Source organism: Athene noctua, chromosome 1 (genome assembly GCF_965140245.1).
Source record: "Athene noctua chromosome 1, bAthNoc1.hap1.1, whole genome shotgun sequence".
Classification (NCBI taxonomy): domain Eukaryota; kingdom Metazoa; phylum Chordata; class Aves; order Strigiformes; family Strigidae; genus Athene; species Athene noctua.
Genome location: NC_134037.1, coordinates 5,699,597 through 5,723,816, shown reverse-complemented (window position 1 = coordinate 5,723,816; position 24,220 = coordinate 5,699,597). Strand labels below are relative to the sequence as shown.

General features: G+C 41.3%; 1 protein-coding gene across 1 annotated transcript in view; it reads right to left on the bottom strand.

The window, feature by feature from the left end:
• The window catches only part of PKHD1 (PKHD1 ciliary IPT domain containing fibrocystin/polyductin), a 269,426-nt gene that overhangs the window by 98,887 nt on the left and 146,319 nt on the right, over positions 1-24,220 (bottom strand). Inside the window, exons 47-51 of the mRNA XM_074921569.1 lie at positions 19,643-19,820; positions 18,930-19,125; positions 10,816-10,881; positions 8,943-9,062; positions 279-416 (exon numbers count right to left, since the gene is read on the bottom strand). Of these exons, the coding sequence (XP_074777670.1) occupies positions 279-416; positions 8,943-9,062; positions 10,816-10,881; positions 18,930-19,125; positions 19,643-19,820 (698 nt within the window). The remainder of the gene's footprint in view (positions 1-278; positions 417-8,942; positions 9,063-10,815; positions 10,882-18,929; positions 19,126-19,642; positions 19,821-24,220) is intronic.

Here is a 24,220-nt window from a genome sequence, read left to right as displayed (position 1 = left end):
ATTTCATGATGAAATGAAGAGTATTGCCATTAGCTTCAGTGGGGTGAAGACAGCAGTATTTATAATATGTTGCTATTAAATGAACAGGTAATTAGCTCTAGTGGATAATCATTGCGTTTAGCACAGATTCTAAGTGTCCACATTGCAGATATCCAGATAGCTACGGGGCATTAGCATGGCCAGCATGTTTATAGTAACACTACACAGTCTTCCCACTTTCTCTGTCTATCGGGAGCAGAAATAAACCCCAGGCATCCAGAAGCAGGCTGCTCACTTACCCACTTTCAGCATGCCCCCCACCACCACAATACAGGCTGCACTCAGGACATTGCTGGAGTTGCTGGGGAACTCAAGGGTCCCCAGGATGTAGAGACCTCTCAGAGGGGGAAGAGCCATATCCACCAGGATGGTCCTGTCTGCAAAACAAAGCAAAGGGTTGTTTAGAACAGCGGCAGCCTACCAACACTACATACCCAGAAGTGTGGCAGGGAGGTGAACAATATTAGCTTTGCCTGTGTTTTGCTTTATTTAGATTGGGTTTGCTTAGAGCTACTGAGGTAGGGCTTGTATGCTTGTGCAGCATCCACAACCAGACCTTCATCTATAGCTGAGGCTCCGTGGCGTGGCTGTAATCTGGTAAATGAATAATAATATCGTATTTTTACATGCTTAAGTCTCATCATTGCTTGAACCTTTGAGAATGCACGTGAAGGGCAGCAAGAGATATGTTAGTCTCACTAGATGAATCTGGCTCCATTTATGAAAGTAAATCTTGATCATCCCATGCAATGAACCAGGACGAAGTTAAATTGTGTTCAGGCAGCAATTTTCCCTCATGGCATTGAAGAGAACAAAACTGATGTAAGTGGAAAAAAATGAAGTGTCAAATAGGTGTTTCATGGCACAAAGAGCCTGCAAGTCCCCACCTTGTAACCAGCAGTGGTCAGGGTGACAAGCTGAAGCCACACACCATAACCTACCTCCCATGACACCCTGTCACTGCTTTTCCCCCTCTGCAGTTTGGCTTTGCTCTCCCAGGTTTTGTGTATAAAAGCCCATCTCTTCCTTGCCAGCCAAGAGGAAAGCTTTGCTTACTCCAACACCACCTGCAGGAAGCCAGACTTCTTCAATTCTGTATTCAGATGACTACTCATTCCCTACTAATAAACCAGTTAACAGTGACCAGGAGAAGCACCATTCCCTCAGATCCATAAGGACAAAACAAGGAACATATTTTCAGGTTGCAGAACAGTGCGGGGACTGTGGTTGATTGCACACAACGGCAGCATCACTGTTGCCTCCTAAAGCTGCAAGTCTACAGCCTGTGAATCTTTTAAACGACACTTAAGCTTCCCAACTGGGACATGAGGAAGGATGTGAATGGTGTATCGTTGAGAGGTAGCCCACTGCTCAGAGGTGAATTCCACCCTCAGGGCCCATGTAATACTTTGATGTCACTGGGAGCTTTTCAGTTGATTGCACTGGAAAACAGTTCAGACCCTTAAATTGTGGTTTCCATCTCCTTTCATTATTGACAAGAGTAATAGTTTCCAGGTATGGTGCATCTCTGAGTCACTGGATTTCCCTGGAAGAAGGAAAAGCAAGGTATTTCCTTAACATAAAGGTATTTTCTTAACATAAAGGTATTTCTTTAACATAAAGGTATTTCCTTAACATTAAGGTATTTCCTTAACATTAAGGTGACACCTTAACAGAGTTTAATGACATGATCTAATTGTGATTTTCATAGAAATAGCTTGTAGGAAACAAGAATCTACAACATAATGACAGCTGCCAAATCCTACCCAGAGATTAGTTGTGATTTTCATTGATCTCATATGCATTTATTGTGAGGCACAGATATACAAAACAGGAGAGATTAAGGAACACACATATTTTCCAGTGGATTTCGACAGAGCAGTGGGAATAGGCTACTTGAAACTGTTTTGGTGTGGAACATAGGAAGAGCCATAAAATGCCTTGGGAAGTGGATCAGCTACTTCACAGTTTTGCTTCTGCCGATATCCATTAGGAACTGCTTTGGATGAAAACACAAATGACCATGCAATAGGTAGCACAAAGAAAATCCTCTCGCAAAAACATGTAATTAGGGGCTGACTCAAACTGTTTAGCACAAAGGTTTAAGAATTTTTTCAAGCCCTGTTTGCAGGAAACATAATGAAAACCTACACAAAGTACACTCAGAAGCAGACTGAAAAAAATTATGAGTAGGCTGTCTTTAATAATAGCGTTTCCTAATTTTTGATTCTTTGGCTTTGCATCTCTGAAGTTTCACAGCTTCAGGGGAGAGAAAATGTCTGCGTAGTCTGGGGTCCTCCATCTGCTTGCAGATTTGTTTGTCTCTTCTACATACATGTTCTCACTCTACCCCTGTAACTCAATCATCCCACCTCTTCCTTTCCCTTTTTTTTTTTTCTTTATTTCTTTCTCTCTGGACATCAGCAAAGGACATCCTGAAAACCCAGGACCTCTGTTCTCAAGGAATACATCAAGCACTGCATCAACCCATGGTTATTCTGAACACCTCATCTCAAAAGATATTCCCTACATCCTTGGGCCAAAATATCTTTCAAGCCTGTAAAATTTTCACAGCATTCAGATGCAGTAAGTCTCTACAGAGCAAGGGCAATCTTTTTTTTTTTTTTTTTTTTTCCCCTAAATTGCATGCTGTTAGTACGCAATACATTTTTACAGGCACGAAGAAAGTCCTGTCTATAATCTCTTTACAGGACAGGTATAGTCCTATGCCCTGCAGAGGTGAGAAGTGAAGGCACAGTATGTGAGGATATGAAACAGAGAAGAGAATAAGAGGAACGATGGTGTTAAAATGATATCTCTCAGACAGAAGGGGAATCTAGTTTGTGAAATCACAGCTCAAGAATGTGGCAAAAAGCTGCAGTTGACAAAGGCCATAAGTATATTCATCAAACACAGACTGAAACATTTTTACAAGGAAAAGAAGAAGTGCTCCTAGGCATACCATTTATATGTCAAGTTTCAGTCTAGAACAGATATTTTTGCTGAGTTGCACATCTTTCTAAAAAAGGATTTATAAAAGAAATGCTGACTGATCTGTAACAGTAGCATCATGTATGTGAGCCTTGAAACACAGGAGTGAGAAATTCCCCTATTCAGAGATATCTGCAGAACTATAGTTTCCTCCGTTTAAAAGAACAACACTCTGGGGTGTGATGCTTGCGATGTGAAGTCCTCAGAGGGTGAAATGTTGCTCTGTAGAAACAACAGAACACTCCTTTGAGAATAAAAAAAAAGTCATCCCACACTTGAGGAGAAAAGCAAATAGATTCAAAGGAGACTTCCTTACCCTGTCCTTACAGAATACGCTCATTTATACAGCAGAGGGAGATGATGACTAAGCAGTTAAAATCATAAACTTTAGGTCACCGAGCTCAAGGGATTTACCTTCAGAGAAAGACAAAACGGAGTTGTTTTTCTCCCATGAAGACGTTCATATAATGGCAAGGAACCACGTTCAGCAAACCATAGTTTGAGCCTGAAAACAGGGCTACATTTCATTATACTTTCTTCAGACAAAAGCTCACAGGTATGCCACAGTCTTAATGTTCAGACGTACAATACTGAGAAGTCACTAATGACTCCAGCAATGACACAAAATGCCTTTGATCAACTGCATTGCTATATAAAAAACCATAGCATGCCATTGAATGGAAATCAGGCACAACAGAAGAGCTATTATATGAGATACAGTACTCCAGCATTCATCTCTTCAAACAGAAAAGGTTCAAAGAAAATCAAAATCAGAAAATGAATAACAGAGTGAATTCCACCACTGGAAAAAAAAAAAAAAAAAAAAAGAAGAGAGAAATTGCCAGAGGCTACATGATATCATATCAATACTCTTCAAAACAGCATTCCATTGCCTGGAATTATAACACATTCTCCTTCCACCCAGAGCACGCTGCTTCAGGAGTGTGTCACACTGAAAACCATAAACCAAAGCCCTGAAAAATCCAAGGGCTTGGGAAGCTAATGCCACTGCTGGCGGCCAGAATGGCATGACTAAACTCATCCAGCTTGTTTTTCAAGGTGATGTGACTGCTGAAGCCTGATGCATGTATGAGAGGTCTTTGTGGGATGTCTGTGGCTCTGGAGGATGAACCTCCAGAGATAAAAGCACAAGTTGTTGCAGCTTGAGCTAAAAAATTCCAGCTGGGACTGGAAGAGACTTCTATCTGTTAGGGAGCCAGACACTGAAGGGACTTGTAACACACCAACATTAAAAGACAGTTTAACATGAAGGACCCACCTCCATTGTAAGAGACACTTATCCTTGTACAGAGTCTATGAACTCCTGAAGACTCACCAGTGCTTTCAAAACGGGGCAAAAAATGGAATAACTTAGTACACAACCCCATTTCCAAGCCCTCTAAAAAGCACCCTCTAGATGTCAAGCAGACATCAAGCAGTGACACAAAAATACCCCAGTTTTTAACATGAATATTTTGCTAATAGAAGTGTTTTCTAGTTTTTCAGTCTTACCTGAGTACAGCCCATGACGCAGCCCTAAAGGTGCAATTTTGTTTATTTTGTTAAATAAGCAAAATGAAACCTTCATCAGCTCAGTCTAAGCAGTGCCCTGGTTCTTCAGTGAACTCTGGGATTCCACATTTGTTCAGAGATTGCAACAGTTTCAGGCCCAGACCAAAGCCTTCCCCTGCACTTCTCCACACTAGAAATGAGCACTAAACATCTATTATTTGTTTTTATAAGACTCTAACGCTGTTCTTGGGGGGCTGAAAGGACTTGCTCAATAATGCACAGCATATCAGATGTAGGCACAAGGCTTGGCTTTCAACCTGAAAATCATTATGGATGGCTCCCAGAAGAGGAATATAAGTTACTAAAAGACAGTGAAGAGCGAGACACGCGAAAACTTATTTTGGTGCGTACAGCAGCCCAAAGTTTGGGTAGTTTGCAGAACACTTGTTCTTATGAGAGCAAACTCATTTTTCTGTAGCCATCTGGAGTCTTTCTGATTTTAGCAGGATATGCATAAGCCAGTGGAGATGGGAAGGGAAAAATCCATAAAATGTTTACAATTAAACATAAATTTTAAAATTGTCAATTTAATTTTAGATTTCGGATCCAAGCCTAACTACATTTTAGGTGTCTTCATTTGAGCAATGAACCCAGTGCCCTTATCACACCAATACTTACTACAACTCCAGTTTAAGACCCTGCACTCTGTTGACTCACACAGTCAGTGTTTCAACACCTTCAAGCTAGCAAGAATGACGAGGGAGAGTAAAAAGAAAGTAGAGGGAAGTTGATCAGAAAAGGCAGGCATGCAACAGAGCAGTTGTCTCAAAATAGTTTGGGTGACAGCTTGTGTTCATGTTTCTGCTCATGTTCTTGGGCTAAAATTGAAGGAGAATTCCAGAAAGGCACGGGAGAGGAGAACAGTTCCTGCACACCAACTAAACACACATGTCTACTCTAGTGATGGGAGCTAAGAGATTTTTATCACTGGTAGAAAGAAGATAGTTGCAGGGTATGGCTCTCCGCTGTTCGTAGCAGGCAGTGCATTTTCACTTATAATTTCCTTCTTTCCTTTTCATGCATTAAGTATTTTCTTGTGGCTTTGCAGTTCAGCAAAGCTCCTCTCAAGAGCAGAGACAGTTTTACTGTACACCGTGGAGCACCCTGCTCTACGCTGCTGAACACTGGGATCAGAACTGGGAACTCTCAGGGTCTCATCCTGCTGCTCAGGCACCAACTTGCATTCTGGGTTTGGGCAACCTTTATTGTCCTGGTCCCTCAATTCCTCATAGGCAGAGAATATTCCTGTTCACAGTAAACACAGGCTGTGTCTAATAGTCCAATCCTTACCCTGCTACCTCCCAACCAGTAGGCACCAGTATGCAGAGAGCATACCAGACCCCGCAGCAGAGTGCAGACATTCCCCAGTTAAACTGACCAAACCAGCACTGCTCTAAATTCGCGAGACATTAGTTCTGACCCCAAAGGCTGTGCGGTCATGCTGCACAGTGCCAGGCCTGAGCTAATGAGCTTTGCCTCTCAGGAGAGCTAATTAGTTCTGGTATACCAGCATGCTGATGCAGCGGTACTGTTTCCAGTCCTGGAACTAGATCAGTTGGGTTGGGCTGTGGGCAGCAACGAGCAATGATTCAGGCACAGCCTAGTCATGAAGGGCCCGGTGGTATGTGACAAAGGCCACAGTCAGTATCTCATCTGGCAGCTTAAATGAGTTATTTTATTGAGAGGATTACACTCACCTTTGCAGGAAGCACAGTTTTATTTATAGGCAAGTTTGCAAGGCAAGAAAGAACCATCGCAACCTCAACATCCGGCTTCCACTCTCTTCATCTCATCTAAACAGCAGAAATCCAAATCCTTAGCCAAACATTTTCATTTATTTATCATTAAATTTCTGCTTCTCCGTAAATTATTTACCTCCTATGACCCTCTAGTCACACTCCACATAATTAACTCACTGTGACTGAAGAGGCCTTGGCTACCAGTGGCACTTCTGTGTCTCTCCATATCTGCATCTGACACGTGACTTTGAAGACTGAAATGATTGGGTCTTTTGACAATCATGGGCTGATATTGGTGAACTGGTTATAATGCGATACACAAGAAGTTGAAACTTTTATCCCTGGCCTTGTTCTTGGAGAGCTATGAAGGATAAATACGCAATGACGTGCAAAATTCAGCGATGCCAAGAGGATCCAAAAGAGAGAAAAGCACATGGGAAATGCCCCACTCTTTAATGCCTGCATAAAGGGTCAGATATAACAGAGATGATAATGGAGTAGGAGCCAGGGAGCAGAGGGCAGGACAGAAAAGACACTTTCTGTGTTTCTGAATGGCAAGCAGGCACACGTTCAGCATGAAGTACTGGTGGTGCAGCTGGAGTAATGTTGTTGGAAGAGGAAAGCAAGTCCAGCATTTTGGATGCTGCATTTGGACTTTGGAGATTGAGGGACAATCCCCTGTTCTTGTACAGCTTCCCACTGGTAAGACCTTTACATGGATGTTACTGCTGCTTATGTTGTCAAGGGACACTGGTCTACCTCTGCATCCCTTGACAGTATATGGTTCAGAGGACATACATTAACTGCAAGCCAGGTTCGTATCTCAGGTGCTGCTGAACATGCTCTGGAGAAATGAGGCTCAGGCCTTAATTTATGTTGCCTGAACTGAGCTGTCAGATGTGAGCTAGGTGCCTAACCTCCCAACATGGTAAATTAATTTATGCATTTGGTACTATCTGAAATGACCTTGGATATTTGAGACCTCACATGGGACTGGCAAATATGACACAGGGGTCACCTTTGACCACCTAGAGTTTCCCCTAGCTAGGCAGGATGCTCCTGGAGTGCTTCAGACAACACTAGTTATCTTCATATAAGCAATAGACTTGAGCCCTGGAGCTCTACCATCAGTGGAGAGCAACTGAATTCCCATTAGGTACCCACATTTGGTCAGCTCCATAACTCTTCCAGCTCTGTTAACTGTAACGATGAGGAACAGATTAAGATGCTTGAACATATGTGCTTACTATTACCTTAGATGCACATAGGACACAGGACCTACAGGAAATAAGCAAACCCCTGGAGGGACATTTCTGTTCCTTTTCTGGCCTTTGAACTTACAAACACTTAAACACATTTATGTATTACAGCTAGGGAGATGGCAGAATTGGGAAAAAAAAAAAAAAAAACCAAACAAACCCACATTGTGCTTGTTTGACAGGAAAGGGGGATCGAATCAGCAAATGGAGATTATCTACTCCAATTCAATGTAAATTCAAAAAAAAAAAAAAAGAAAAAAGAAAAAAGAAAAGCATTGTTTCAAATAGTATAGGATTTTTTTTCACATTTAACAGAGTACTGAAGATTAAACTAAATACTTATTGAAGGTTGAACATAATTCTTAATTTAACTTGAAATTATATGTGTATATATTACTTTTAATGACACGGGACAGAGAAACCCTAACCATGACTAGGACTCCATGCCCAAATGCCAACACAAAGCAACAGAAACTTCCTCCCACAAAAACATCATAAGCCAAAACCAGGTGGAAGAGGAAGAGAGATGGAACAGTGTTTTCCCCATTTCCAGAAGTGGAGCTGTGGTAGGTAGAGACACTTACCTGGTTTCAAACAAATGAGGAGGAGACAGCACCAGGTCCTAGAGTATGTCGGGTACATACCACACAATATTCATATGAACATAAAATAACTATGTCTGGAAGGGACCTCGGGATCTCATCTAGCTCAACTTCCTGATCAAAGACGGGTCGGCTATCATGTAAAATGGTTATCACAAGTTTTATGCTCCAGATTTCATTGCAAGCTGCCTAATATACATTTGCTAGAATTCAGAAGGTTGTTCATGCAATAAGGTTGTAAGCTGAGCCGGGATTTAAATATAACTGAAGTCTGAGGTTGAAATACAGGCTAAAATGTCTAGGAGGCATCCACGGCAACTGGCTTGAGAGATTATCATTGATAGTGGGAATTGCACCAGGAAAATAAAATGGAAGCTGATACAATTGTGGAAATGTAAAAGATGCTCCCTGCACAAAACACAGAGAGGTGGGTCAAGAGATTGTGAGCTGTGATTCTGGGTCTTGCAAATCCTCTGCTCCTGAAATAAAGTCCTCACTTTGAATATCAGCATGAGTAAGTGTGTGTTTATGTGTAAATGGAAAACAATTATTATTCTCTTCCAAAAATCACACTTTTGTACTGTAGCCGAGATTTCAATGTGACAAGGAGCAAATGTGGTGTCCTGCACACACTAGAATGGCCACTAGTGCCAAGGAGCCCACGTTGAAACACAAATACGTATCCTAACGTAGACAGAGCCCAACACCCCGACAGAAATTTAACACCTTTCCTTCCTTACTAGGTAAGATGATGACATCTTCCCCAGGGCCTGGGATGCTGCAGTTGAATCCACCCCAGCCTTTTTCCACATCATTCCATGTCTCTGGGTGTGACCATTTCAAGACTGCATCAGAAGGAACTACAAAACAGGACATACAAAGACAGAATTATCATTTTCAGTAGCTGGAAGAATTACCATTTCTTTGATAGTCGAGCATCTGTGGCATTAACATCCTCCTTTTGTCACTGATGAAGCAACACTAACTGCTCTTTGTTATGTTTCATGCTTAAAGGAAGCTGCCTGATGGGAAAAAAAAGATCTCTCCCAGGACCATGTTTTCAGAGTTAAAGGGCAGGGAGATAATTGAAAAAAGAAAAAAAAAAAACAAACCCAAACCCCCCAAAAAAACAAAAAAAACCCACAAAAAACAAAACCAGGTTCAAAATCTTTGGGACCCATCAAAAACAAAGGAAATCTTGAGCTTTGTCATACTTAGCTTATGTTATGTCTTGTGAATTTGCTTCACAAGCAACTGTTTCATTATTTTTATTTGTGCCATCCAAATCTCTGAGCACTCTGAACACAAAATTAGGATGAACAAATGAAAATAAAAGCCAGTCACCCGTGCTTGGTGGCAAAACCAGATGATGAAAATGGTAACTAACTCTATCAAGAAGTGACAACTTTTCTCATGCATTTTTTTTTCTCCCCCAGTGCTCTAGAACACAGATTGAATTCCCAGGGCATGGGAATTTCCATACTTCCCCAAAGGGAAACAGTTTTAAAAATGAGTGATCAACCCTCACAAGCTTGTTAGCCCTCAGAAAAGCAGGAGTCTTCCCCTTGCAAGGGGTAATTAAGACCTGCCTTGGAAAAGCAGTTTGACCGTGACACGAGGCAACTCCTGCTCCTTCCCCAAAGAATTATTTTCCAGCTTAATCCAAAAGGAAACTTTTAAGCCAGGAAAATATTGGGAGAAATTCAGATCACAAAATGTAGGTGCTTAACTTGCACTTGTATTTTAGACAGCTAATGAGCCAGCCGTCGTAAATTAATTGCCTAAGTTTGTTCTGCCATCAAGAGAGGAAGAAAAGCCTTCAAGGGGAAATCCTGCACACTAAGTTTAGTAAGCTCTAAACTAATGCAGGCAGGGCCTCCCTCTGGAGGCCTCTGCAAGCACCTACCTCTGTCCTGCCACTGTAAAGGAAATCCTGGCATTTTTTTTTCTTGAGCAGACCGTTAGGTATTGAAAACATAGGGGCAAGCTCATGCCTAAATTGGGGGCGCGGGGGGCTAGACCTGGGTCATTAAAAATGTGGAGTAAAAAAACCCTCTGTTGCCAGCACAGGGAAACACAGAGAAATTAAACCCAGGTGAAACTGGGTCTGTCTTTCTGTTGTTTGTTTGTTTGTTTGTCTGGGGAAAAAACCTCTGCAAAAAGATCTCTAAACCCTATTGCCATGTAAATTATTGTTGTTCACATGCAGCAAGGCAGCTACGCAACTAAGACCGAAATCTGGAGGTCTCCCTTGCCTGGTGTATTTTTCCGTCTGATTTGACATGTAACTGTGCAGTAACGTCACACTATTACAATAACTATGGAGCACTAAAATCGACTGTAGTCCTACATTCTCCACGACCTTTCTGATCTGCTATGTTATTTCTTAACCAAAGTTTATAGTCTTTTATGCTGTGGAATCACACATTTATCACGAGCAATGGTAGATATGGCTCAATGAAATGCTTAACTGAATGCCAAGAAACCCTGTTGGGTTGATAGATGCACAAAATATTGAAGTGAAAAATCGCAATCTATTTCTGAAAGAGAAGTAGGAGAAAAGAAATGGTGTGACTCCCAGACCAAGCCTTTCAGACACAGACTGTCACGCACCTGGGGTAGGTGAAGCCACTCTTTCCTTCTCTTTCAGTGTGACCTTAATTAATTCAGCTCCTGTGACTGAACACAGAGAATTACAGGGAGTTACAGCAAGGCCTTACAAATTAACAACAACAAAAATATCGTACTAAATCAATTGCTACATGCGATTTTCTGACATTTTACATTTCTAACAAAAAGGAAAAAAAAAAAAGAAAGAAATTAGGAACTATATGTGTTCTCTAAGCATTTTTCTTTTTTGAACTTTGTGAAAGGATTAAGCAAACACATTTTAATTCGCAGATATGGAGGGTCTCAAGACAACTCATTAGAAACAGCTAAAAGAAAAATTCAACAATCAGAAATTCTAGGCTGGAACATGAATCTCATTTATCCCACTATAAATCCACAGCAGTTCCACTAACACAAGCGATATTACACCATTGAATGCATAATGTATTAACCGGCTCAAACAGCGAATTACAGCTTTTGTTTTGTAGTTTGGTTTTGATTTTTTTTTTTTCCAAAAAAATCTGGTATCTGAAAGAGATGCTTTAATTAGTCAGACTTTATAGACTGAAGACAGGGACCCTGTGTTCTCTACTGTGAAAAGAGGTCAGAAGCAATTATCACAGTTGTAACCTTTGTGCCAGTATATTGTCAGCAGGAGAAGGGCCAGGATAATGCAAATCAAACTAAGAGAAGCAGGAGAAAACTGCTTCAGACCCAGCTAAAAGGTTACCTCCTCTTCATCTCCAGTGGGATGTAAAGGCACTTCCTTTCAGTCACCAGACTGGAACAATTGTAGGTTAAAATAGAAACACTCTGACCAACATAAATCTCCTGTCCACTGTCCAACCCCTTACAGTGACCCTAAAATGTCATCAGAAGATTTTTTTGGGGGTAGAAGAATTGTATAAATGAAGCCATTGTCAGAACTTTCCTCAATTCCAGAACACGCCAGGGACTTCCCTACATGCGTATCAATCCACCGATGGGATTTCATGCCATATTGTAATTTACTTATTTTATCTTTAAACAAGTCTCTGTACTCTTAAATTGTGAGAACCATCCTTCCCTACCTCCCTCCTTTTCTCCCAGTGCAACTGAGCAAATTTAAAATAACTGAGGTTCATTAATTTTAAGTGTTCAATAAATTAGTATGAATAATCAAAAAACTTGATTCTTTCTGATAATTACTATTTGATGTCAGTTGAAAGCACTCGATTGAGTTGGCAGCATATGCTCCTATGCCAAATGAGGCTTCCATAATTAAATAGAAACTGATTCCATGAGGTTTTTCTTATGTCTGATTAATTAGTAATCAGGTGCCTCAGCCCTGTTCTTCAGTGACACCGTCTCTCCCAATGGTAGCTGTGATCTCATCCATACATCAGTCAAGTCAATCTGCCCCAAATCATCACACAGAGCTCAAACTAAACAGCATCATGTCTTTGGGTGGTCACAAGGTGAAGCTTTGAGGAGAAGGAATGACATGAAGATGCTAATTTAAAGTCTTCCACACAGAGTTCCTGTGGCTTTTAGACAATACTCTTCTGTGGGTACTTTTATAGCTATGGTGGTCTTCCTTCTCTTCTCACTTAGAGCAGGACAAATCAGGAGTCAAAGGTGTTACATGAGTTTTAGGAAAAGTGAGAAAACCACGCCCTGGCACTATCCTTTTTTGGATAAATATGGTTTTTTTCAGATTTGTTGTTTTTTTGGGTTTTTTTTGCTTAGTTTTGCAGGCACTACAATGCAAGTATCTAATTAAGGATGATTGTATTGTTCAGAGAAAAGATGTTCTAATTAAATCCTGAGGGCACATAAAACTTGATCAATATGTTATATAGATCTCATAAAGGGGTTCAGTCCCCTTACACAGTGAAGAAAGAAACCGTTAAGAATTAACTCAGTACAGTCATGTCCAGAGTCAGGGCAAGGATAAAGGTTTATCATGTTCAAAGTGTCATCCCACCACAGAGAATGACAGTTCAAACCATTAGAAGTCATTTATACCCTCCATGATAGTGCAGGAAATCGGGGGCTCAATTCTCCACAGCCCTGCAACGTGCACAATTATTTACATCAGTGGGGTGTAAAGTGCACCAGTTGTGCATCAGTAATGTTGCCATTTCCACAAATATTCTAAAAAAAAAAAAAAAAAGATCAAAACAGGTCGAAATACAGGCTTTGGGAATAATCAAGACTACAGTGACATAGTCCTTCTGGTTGTTTTGTTTTGCTGCTGAGTACGTTATCATTGTTTCTGGACAGGACAGGAAGAGATACAGGCAATACAGACAAAGGACGTCATTAGTAAACATTGAATTAAGGTGACTCTTCGCAAAATGCAGTTATAAGGCTCCAGGGTTTAGTTGTATAAAACCTTTATAAGGCTCATCAATTTTCTGTCTTATTGCAGTTCTTCCTGGATGTTTGGGCTGTGAATCATAAATACAGGCCTTCTTGACGATACTCCTGGTAACTTTCTTCTGGTTCAAGGCTCCTTGAGTGAATGTGAAGGAGGAGCACCTCAGTCTTTTATCAGCTTTGCAGTGACGGGGAATTTTGCCTGCGGATATTAGGAAGGGCTGAAACTAGGATAAATGGCTCCAATAGCCTGACTTACAAATAACAAGCAACTGCGTGCTATTTAACATCAATTGGGCTAACATACATCACAGGTGAAATCAAAACTTTTAGACAGCACAATCAACACTACAGTGAGACACACCTCTAGAAACTGGAGAACCTGGGATAGGATATTTCGTCATCCTCTACAAGGATCTGTGACAAGAGGTACCCAGTTATATGGTATCGCGGGGACACTACAGTGAGGACACAGATTGTTGCTTACAGTAGATTAGTATTTGCACGGGCAAAGGTATGAAATTCCTCCCGCAGAGATCACATAGTCAAAAACCAGCCCAGACAGGATTATAAAAAGGGCATTTCATCATCTTATTTCTGTAACTGCTCCATTCTCTGGTCTCCCTGCTACCACACCAGAAGGACAGGAGCTCATCTGCCAGGAGAAGGTTGATTTTTATCTTTGGGTCTGTTACACAGGGCACCTCTTTGCTAAGAACTGACATTTCATTTCATGAAGGCGCCTGAGCAGCCCACATCTGGTCAACTGACCTTCTGAAACAACTGATATCCTTAGGATGAGTTCTATCTAGCTGGAAGAAAAGACACATGCCTCTACAACCAGTCCTCTGTAACAAATTAACTCCATTCTTTAGGTCTTTCACCTAGGATTCTCCTTTACCCCTCAGCAATAAGGCTGTAGAAAATATCTTTGCTTATTTATTTTCTGTATTTTAATATTAGAAACAAACATTCTTAAGGGTCTGGTTTTTGTTCTGTACAAAGCAATTACAGAAACCCACAGAATGTAATGGAAGTGAGATCATTCTATAGGAATTTAGAAAAGACAGTAAGTGTAATCAATTTTTTTTTTTTTTTTTAAGAACTATGGAAACTGCAAACCTGCTTCTGACACAGCAGTAATATGAGGTTGAGCCTCAGGCCCTCTTAACAACTCACACATGAGCAGCTTGAGCAAAGTCAGCAGGATGACCCATCTCCATAAAAGTTGTGTCTACTGAAAAATGTATTTGGTGGTAAATAAAAAGTTTGATAATCCTTTCAGTGATGTTTTCAATAATGTCTGTGTCCAGCACTTCAATTTTAGAAAAAAAAAGCCGAGAGAAATCTGGAGGTGAAGCAAGCCAACACTTTCTTTCATTCCAAAAGAAAATGGTTTAAACGTTTCAAAAGTGACCAAAAATGAAGCAACATCTCTCTGGTTTTTAGCCAACTCCAGTATAGCCCAGAGACCTTAACCAAGGAGCAGTACCACGCTGTGGCACCATATGCTCGTATTTGTAACAGACTTAAAAGGCTCATAAAGTTATTATCATAATTTACACAGGATATTTCTCCTAAAAATATCCCAGATGTCCCATGTGATGTTTCTTTCCACCTCCCTTGTTACAGGAAGGTTCTTTTAATCCAGCATGGTCATGTCATGTTAGGACCAATCTCCTGAAACATGGTTGAGCCACAACCCATTAGTGTTTCAGAGCGCCGCACAGCAATTTCAGTGCCCATCAGTGACCTTTGATGAACGCTTCTCTCAAGACACAGGGTGCCCCAGAGAAAATCAGGATGATGCTACAAAGACTGAATAATGTCAAAGCAAAGTTGATGATCTAGAAATGACTGGTACGGGATGCCTCAAGCTTCCTCATCTCCTCTTCACCCAGCATTCAGCAGGGATGTGGGGTTATCTGTCCAATTCCTTGAAAACTGACTGAAGAAATTCTTTTCAAAGGTACTCGTGAGTTGATTAACAGGGTTTCATATATGCAGGTAGCAGTGAATACCTTTGTTAAGAGGATCGTTGCATAGGTAGCCCACAGAGCAGAAAAATTCTCCATTACAATTATTTCTCTCCATTCAGCATCCCCTGCATTGTCCCATGCCCAAGCCTAATTGACAAAACTGCAAGCATGCAAAGCATCAGGGGAAGTTAACTCCTTTAATCCCCTCCATACGGTATATTTTATTGCCTTTTGTGTTAGACAGACCTTTTTTCTCCCCCAAAGATAAACAAACACTTGCATGACGCCAGGCAATTTTGGATGGAAGGGGGCATGGAGAAAGCCTGAGCCCGATGCAAAGTGCTGGCAAAGGTGGCTTCATTCAGCTGGCCGCTTCGTTTGAATAACAATATCTTCTCAGTCATGGGGTTTTCCCTCCCCTTCTCCCCCCCTTTTCTCCCCCATGCAGGTCTGAGCAAAAGGCTGTGTGAATTCAAGAGCCTGCTTGTGAATGAGCTGGCATCTGATATGTATTTACTGACGTTAATTTTGGATGTAATGCACCCCTGCCACTTCCCCACAGTTAGCCCTAAAAGGCTTTCTGATGGGCACAAAAGCAGAGGGTCAAAAGTAAGTTGACCCCTGCCAGAATGTACAATTATTGGAAAGAGGCGGTACACCAGCAGCTGTCGAAACCCCACCGGTGCGGCAAAGTGCTTCCAAAAGTCAGAGGATGACTAATACGCCCGAGCTCTCCCCTCCGCCCTGCGAGAGCCGGCTACTTTCTGCAGGAAGAATTATGGCCCTCCCGAGCAGCTGCAATAATTGTCTTCCCATTGTCCCCCAGCCCTCCCTCCGCCACCCCCTACAAGTGCGCATTGTCGGCGCGGAGTCAAGTGATTATATGCTTGGGCTGATGCTGTTTGCGCCCAGCTGCCTGACTGCTGACACACGAGCGTGGAGAGGGGGGACCCGCGTCTGCGAGACGGGACTCCGACATACCAGACCTTTTACATAAGTCAAACAGGAACAAATGACTCTTTATCAGCCCCTTCTCCCTTTGAAGTGGCGGCTGCTTATAGGCCCTTACAGCTTTTCCTCCTTAGCCCGAGCAAACATCCTCCTTTTGATATGCTACATGCTCATTATCTCTGCCCCATTTAATGATTTTTGATTGAAGGATGGCAGCGCAGTTGCCAAGAGGGTAGTTAAAGAGGCTCCACGCAGTCAGGACAACAAGAAAGGCTTTCCTTGTGCAGCAGCCTAAATTTGGAGTTTCTTAACAGTGTGTTCTTGTTCTTAGCAGCAGATAAGGGCTGAGCGTGAAATTCTTAATTAAGCAGTAAATAGAGAGTGGGGTGTCAGCAGATGCAGCCTGTAGCCATGGAGACCAAGTCAGATGAAGGAGGGAGCTGAGACTCAATGCCGGCCCCGGGCTCAGGCATGACTGACAGCTGAAGAATCCGACAAAGCTTGTAAACGGGATTAATTAGTTGGCTAATTATTTCATATAGTTAAATGTAAATAAAAAATAATAAAAAAAAAAACAGCTTGCAGACTTAGGCGGGAACATGTTCTGAAGGCCAGACCTTTAAACATTGTCCTCTCCGGGTCAGTGGATGGACTGGTGGGTTTTCAGGGCCAGAAGGGACTATTGTGGCAGCCTTCTCTGACCTCCTACAGAGCATGAATCTCGCCTCATGAGGTTTCTAAGAGCTTCTCGTAGAGCTGGAGCATATTTCTCTGAAAAGACGGCCAAGCATCATCTAAGGACCCTGAATGATGGAAAGTCCACCACATGCCATGAGTCTGCTCTGATGGCTAATTATCCTCACCCTCTCAGACTGCACAGCGGAGATTAAGAGAGAAATTAAACGGCACACCAGGGCTAGGAAATCTGCTTGCTTTGTTTCAGACTTTTACCTTACCAACCGCATTAGACATTAGGTACCTGACGCTGAATTATTGATCTCATTGCTATAAATGTCCTTGCTGAAAATGTTCACAGCATGAATTATACATGTTAGGTGTTTTCATAAATTTCCCCTCGTGTACTTTGGATGATTGTTCCTCTCTGTATTAAAACGAGAAACAACGAGCTCATCATATAGTAAAAATCAAGATGAAATGAAGGCAAAAGAGGGACATGAAAATATCTATGATACAAGAGTGACATATGCCCGCCAGACCACTTTGTCCCAGTCTTCCCAAGACTGTCATTTCCTTTTTTTTCAACAGTATAAGAGGCCAAGATATAGGTGTCATCTTCTGAGCTTTCCTATGCTGCCCTATTTATGAAAGTGTAATTCAGGATATACAAACTATAAAACAGTTGAAGTTTGTATATGAAAGAGCGAATTTACACTGTTTAGTAAACTGAAATAACAAAAACACATTTCTTCTTCCTGTAGATACCTGGCGTGATCTTGGGCAAGGCTACACTTACACTAGCCAATCTCTATGCTATATCTAAATAGGGCCAGGACATGGAACTAAGAGCTGGACGCCAATAATCTACATGACTATATTGCTGGCCGAGTTGCTGGCACAGCTTTGGCCCAGACCAATGCACTCTCCTAGATGGTGATCATTACAGTTTGGGAGTTAGAACGGGACGGGGATCTTTCCTAATTTGAAGCCTAGGTGCATCCAGCCTGTTTTGAGAGATAAAATGTTAAGCTGTATGGACACAAGCTGTGCAATACCAGTTAGCCACAGGACCAGAGATGGATGTAGCAAGTGTGACCCTCAGACTGAGGTTAAGGTATGGGTGTCACCATTTCTCCTCAAAGGTACACTGGATGATTTTCATTGCTGTCAGACTAAGCTCAGTGGATTGCCTACCCTCATTCCAGATGTGTTTTCCCCTACACTGTCCCACCGACTGTTCTGGTTGCTCATTCCTAAACAGATCCTACACGAGAAAGCCATTTGAATGTTATCTCATCAGTGTAAATCAAGAGAAATTAATTAAAACTAATGGATTAGATCAGTGACAAAATTTTCTGTTACTGTGAAAGTCAGTATCTTTATAGTTTAGCTTCCCTGTAGAAGTCATGAAAGAGAAACTGTACTTCTCAAGGGCACTGAAATGTTTTTGTGATTCCTGGTTCTACTGTTATTAATAATGGCAACAACCATTACCTTACCTATTACATATAGAACTTAGACCCTTATAAAATCATTAGCATGAGAACGGGAATTGCAGAAAATGTCCAAAATTTAAAAGAATAAATGACATTTGAGTATCGCAAATATCTGAATCGCAAAAAAAAAAAAAAAAAAAAAAAAATACCATCACGCTTCAGGATCTAGTGTACAAAGACAACAAACTCAGATGTAAAGGTGTCTTTCGAAGTTTAGAGTCACAGGAAAAATTCTCACACAGTAATCCTATTGCCTTCAGTGGGCTCAGCCTAGAGAGATTGCACATGATTTATTAATGACACATGTGATGTGGGACCAGCTGACAACAGAGATCATTAGTGGAATTTAATGCTTTTTCCCCTCCAAAACACCAGTTCAAATTCAACTGATGTCACATCACCCACTATTTATGATCCATTCCTTTTGTTGATAGCTCAGGCATCAGATAGATCAGATAGAGATGGACCTGATGTGCACGCATTTACCTATTTGATTCATCTTTTTGAAGGACCTCTTACTTATTGAAAAGCCACTGAACGATGGCCTTGTGCCTGAGATCTTGTGTAGTTTGGAGGTTTAAATTAAAAAGACATCAGATCTGTCACTGTTCTTGAACAAAAAGGCATATTGCAACCCTCGTACTGTACTTACCCAAATAGGTTATCTTCCTCAGTCTGCTGTCAAGGTACCAGTCACAGCTCCGGTGATGCTCGTACGAAGGCAGCGATTGGAGTGGCTGTCCAATCCGTGTCCCACAGGACACCACAACCTCAGGATGGGCAGGAAGATCCTTGTGTTCCACCAGCAAGTAATTCCCAGTTGTGAAGTTGCTAAATGTCACTGAATACTAGAGAAGAGGGAACCAAAATAAACATGTCTCTGTCTGTGATTAGAGCTCCACGGAGTGTGGTATAAAGGGGTAAAGAGGATGGTGCTCCTCACAGGCAACATATTCTTTTGCAAAATGCGCATTGGAAACATGGAAGAGAGACGTAAAATTCAGCAGAAGGTGATGGTGTGTGCAGACAAAATCAGCTCCCCTCATCACCTTGGAAAAGGTGCAGAGGAACAGTGTCTTCTGAAAACCATGTTTCAGTTCGTCTTAAGGTAGTAATAACTTTTTTGATTCCTAAGCACCACACCGAACTTTCATCTAAGACATCCAAAATCATCTTCCTGCTCCAAGTTACTGTTGAGAGCTTCAGGGACCAGGTCATCATATCTAAGCCCTACATATAAATATACAGAGATTTCCTGAGTGCACTTAACACTTATTTTCCTCTCTCTCTGTTCGCCCAGAAAGATGAGAGTATAATTATCTCTTCCAAATATAATTTTGAAATTATAAAAAATTCCCATATTACCTGGAGCTGTTTGCTGACCAAAGGGTTGTCAAATGTCAATGCATAAGTCTCTTTATCCAAAAGGAGAACCATCCAGCCATACAGGTTTGATAAAGTATCAGGGACGTAATTGACTGTGGTTGTCTTATTCCTACTGTCGGTCACAGTTAAATTATAGGGAATGTCTGGAGCGTCTTTTCTGGAGGAAAAAAAAAAAATATATAATCACATTTTTTCACTGAACTCTGTAATTTTTCAACATTTACAGTTCTGTTTTTATTTGAATTACAGTAGTACAAGCTGTCTCTCTCTCAGAATGTGACTTCATTTGTGTAGATCTTTACAAATACAGTAAGAAGCGATCTCTGCCTGAAGTGCCATAAAAAGAGAAAGAGGGAAAGAGAGACAAAGGGTGGAGGAATAAAGGCACAGAGGAGCAAAGCTTGTGCCAAAGCAGAGCAATGGCCAGAGCCAGGGTACCAACTCCTTCACTGTCAGAGTATCTCTCCATCCATCAGACTCATGACCCTCACGTTCAACTTTTAGGATCTTCATCTTGGTGAAAATTGATAGTTTTCTGATTATTCTCTCACATTTGAGTGGTCAAAAGTTTCATCAAGGCTGAAGGTGTAAAAATCCTGTGTAATTTAAAAAGTTGCTCTGCACCCAGGGTACAAAGCTGGGGCTGCTGCAGACTGGTGAATTCTGTCACAAAATGGGTGAACTTTTAGTACAGCAGCTCTTCTGAGCATCCAAATGAGAACTCAAAGCCCTTTTTCACTAGAACTTTGCACTCCTAATTTCTGCCCAACTTAGAGAAAACTCACTGAACAGTTCAACAGTAATAATGATATCATGAGTGGGCATAAGCCTTTTAGATTTGAGGCCTCTGGAGTCCTTTCTCTACTAAAAGTAGGAAATAACACGGTGTAGCTGGGATGGGTATAACAAACCACCTTGACTTCCTTTCCAGAGGCAGGCTCTGTCTTTTTCCTGCACAATTTTTTTTCAAATTATGCTAAACTGAGCTTGATTATTTGGGTCTGGAGATACGGAATGCTTCAGGAACTGCTTTGTTGAAGGCAACAAACTACATGAAGGAAAAGATAAAGCTGAACTGCAGCTAATCCTTCCGATGTTCAAACATTGAACATCCACTGTCTTTTCATGTTTGATTGATCAGGGACACCTGATCATGAGCTGCTTCTTCAAAACAAAGATGTTACCTCCAGTCCTCAGCATCCTGCATTCCTGCAACACCTCTTGAAACTGATGGAAACCATGGTTGAAACTATTCTCTGTTTAGCTACACTGTGTTACCACTTTACATCTGGAATGACACTGGAAAGGTCTCTTCTCTTTCTAGAGGCAACAAGAAGCATCATGCTCCTCCAGAGGATGTCAGATGTGAGGCGGGCTAAAATGTCCTCTGGAGCTGGTGTTTCTCCATGGCCTGAATGAATTTGGGCGACAAGACTTGCATATTAGAAATTGCATCTTGATATCAAAACCCAAGAAGAATAAATCCTAGCCTAAGCACCTTCTCCCTGTCCCCTTACCGCACACACATGCACAGACTGCTTAAATTTGTCCGAGAATTTAATCCATCTCATTGTGGCATTCTTCTCAGTAGCAACTGGCAAAGATTATTCCTCACCCTGAGGGTGATCCCAGTTGGCTTGCAAAAGGATTGGTGCAGGGTTGTTTATGCCACCAAAGGTACAGGAGGAGTTCTGATGGAAGAGACCAAAATTCTAGCAAGGGTCTTACCCATCATCACCAACACCTCCCATCCCTGGGCCTGCCAACACTAGATACGCTTGGAAGAATATTGGGGTGTCAGCTGCACAACTGCAACCCACAAGTCTTTTCCTGATTCTTTCATTCTTCACCTTAGAGATGGGGAATTGCTCAGGATCCACATCCCAGGACTGCAAATCTAATTCTCAGCTGTGGAGAAGCCTTTTTGTCTTGCCAAGGTACCCTGGGGCCATGATTCTGCCATAAAGATGGATGCAGCAGATTTACACATGAATCAAATGTTTCTGCAAGATCTAGGCAAGTTGGCAGTTTCACCTTTAGTCCACTTAGTCAGTTTTGGTATTTGAACTGACACTAAGCTTAAAAAAAAAAAAAAAAAAAAAGAACCTCTTTTGAGCATATCTAAGATCGTATTTCTAAATATTGGAGTATTACTCTACAATTAGACATCTCAGCATGTTACCCGCTCCTCCAGATTGGATATGGCTTACTTACCCAAGACAGACAGTGCTAAAACTCATGTCATGCAGCAATTTTTCTGTTTGTATTTATAATTTTTGGTTGTTTTTTCCCTTTGCTGCTTTGGAGACAATACATAATTACAATAGCAGTCATCTTGAAGGAGGATTGCCTGCAGATTATTTTTTCCTCTTTTAAAAGCTGTTCTGGTTTTGGATTTTTTTGTTTGTTTGGTTTTTTTTGTTATTCTGGTGGCTGTCACTTTGGCAAAGGACTTTCTGCACACCCAGAAACATTCAGCTGAGAAACAACAGTGAGAAACAGAAGTGTGAATCAGCAGAGAATCACTCAACCGGAAGATATTGGCAGACCAATGAAACCGACTGGAAGGAGTTTATAAGGCTTAAACAGCTTTCGTACTACTAATAAACCTCCTCTTATAAGGCATTAACTGGACCAGGATATTAGGCTGCTAATTAAGCAAGTAAATGACAACAAGCACATTATCACCACAGTTATCAGGACCTGCACAGGTATTCAGGAAAACATTTCTAGCAGCAGAAGCACACCACACGTAATGTGGTGCAACATTAAACTCTCCTGCACATCAGAAATTGCTTTATTGAGTTACAGCAAGTGATGGAGACTCAGACCCATCCTCTGTGCAAGACAAATCCACGTGGTTTTGTTCTTTACTCATTTTACTCTTCATCACTGCAGAAGTCTGATGAGACAGTTTGAATCCCTTTTCTCAGAGATTTCTCCCCATTACTTTCAAGAAGCTTTAAAAACAAAGAAGAGAAGCTGGAAGGGGCAATTCTGCTGGGATACAGGGAGGGATACTTGTCACCAGACTGATCTGTCAGAGAGTTAGGTGGCAACTCCACGTTAACCATGTAGATTCACTAGCTAGTGAATGTGAATTGTGTGAATCCAACTCTGTTGGACACCAATCTTGACAAAAGGTTATAAATAGCACCCCAAATAAACAGCTTAAACTAGACAGCTAACTTCCAGATGGCTACAGTTAAATGAAATACATCTTTCCCAGTTATACCTCCTTATAACAGACAAGTCCTAGACTTCAAAGCGAGGAGAGACTTTTCGCTGCTTCAGACACTTTCTTTTTCAGTTAATTGTTCTCAGACTTCGGGATTGAGAGACAGGGAGCCTTCACTGGAGAATCTTTTGTTTGAAAAAGCCATTTTTTAAATGTCAGAGAGCCTTTAAGAGAAAGAAGGCTTAGCGTGGTTTTACACCATGATAGTCTGGACTCCCTGACCTTCACCTGGAAGTTTATTCATGAGCCAGGAAGGAAAGTGAACAGATTTCTTATAGCCTGAAATCTCTGGGTTTTCCTTCACCTGGAATGCTGTGACGTTGCCTTTTACATACTTTGCTCGAGATGTTGCCACCCACAAACAAATCTTACTCCTGAGTGCCAGCACACCAAACCAAAAATTTGGGGAGCATGAGAAACTGCATCTCTACATGGAAGTTAACGGGCACAAGACAACAATGAGCCTGAGTCTACGTTCCCCTTGAAAGAATGTCAGTGTGCTTGTTTTTTATACCTATATGCCAAACAGACACCAAAATGGAAGTACCCTACTAATGGAATTACCAGCCACAATTAGCACCATTTCCATTTGCCCTAAATAGCCAGCGATTTCACTGTGCCCTAAATAGCCACCAATCTACCTCTCCTTAATGTTAATGAAGCAGAGTAGCACGCACGCACACAAGTATTTCTAATTCAAAGGATCCGAGGGAGCCTGCACGCATCATTAACATGGAGAGCTTCATTATCAGAGGAAAGAGCCTTCCCCTGAACTTCCCCTGGCTTTATTTGAAAGAAACTAGGAGGCAATGGTCTTAATGCAAAATTAACCCTCACTTTAAACTGCTGGAAGCCTTTACAAAGTGTAAGGAGAGAGGAAAAAAAAAAAAAAAAAAAAAAAAAAAAAGGATGACTCATTGAAAAGGCTGTATTTTTATATTGAAGCAGGTTTCAATTAAGGAGCAATTTGCTTTAGAAATATGGCAGGATTACTGGATAGGACTTTACAGTCTGAGCCACAATTTACCAATTGTGATTGTATAAGCTGTTATGTAATTTAGCTCAAGTGCATTGTGCAGAACTGCTCAACGTAGATGGGCCACAAAGGATTTGTTAAACCAATCAACAACATCAAGTAGAACAAATATTAACTCTCCTGTTTATGTTTACCATTAACTTACTTATCCTAAGGGTCCATATCTCTGTGTATGAAGGCAGACGCTGTGTTTAGCTCTAAATGCTTTCTGTTTGATACATTTGTGTAATAATCCATTATGATTATCCCTCTCGAATACAATATAGGACTGAACTTCAAATGG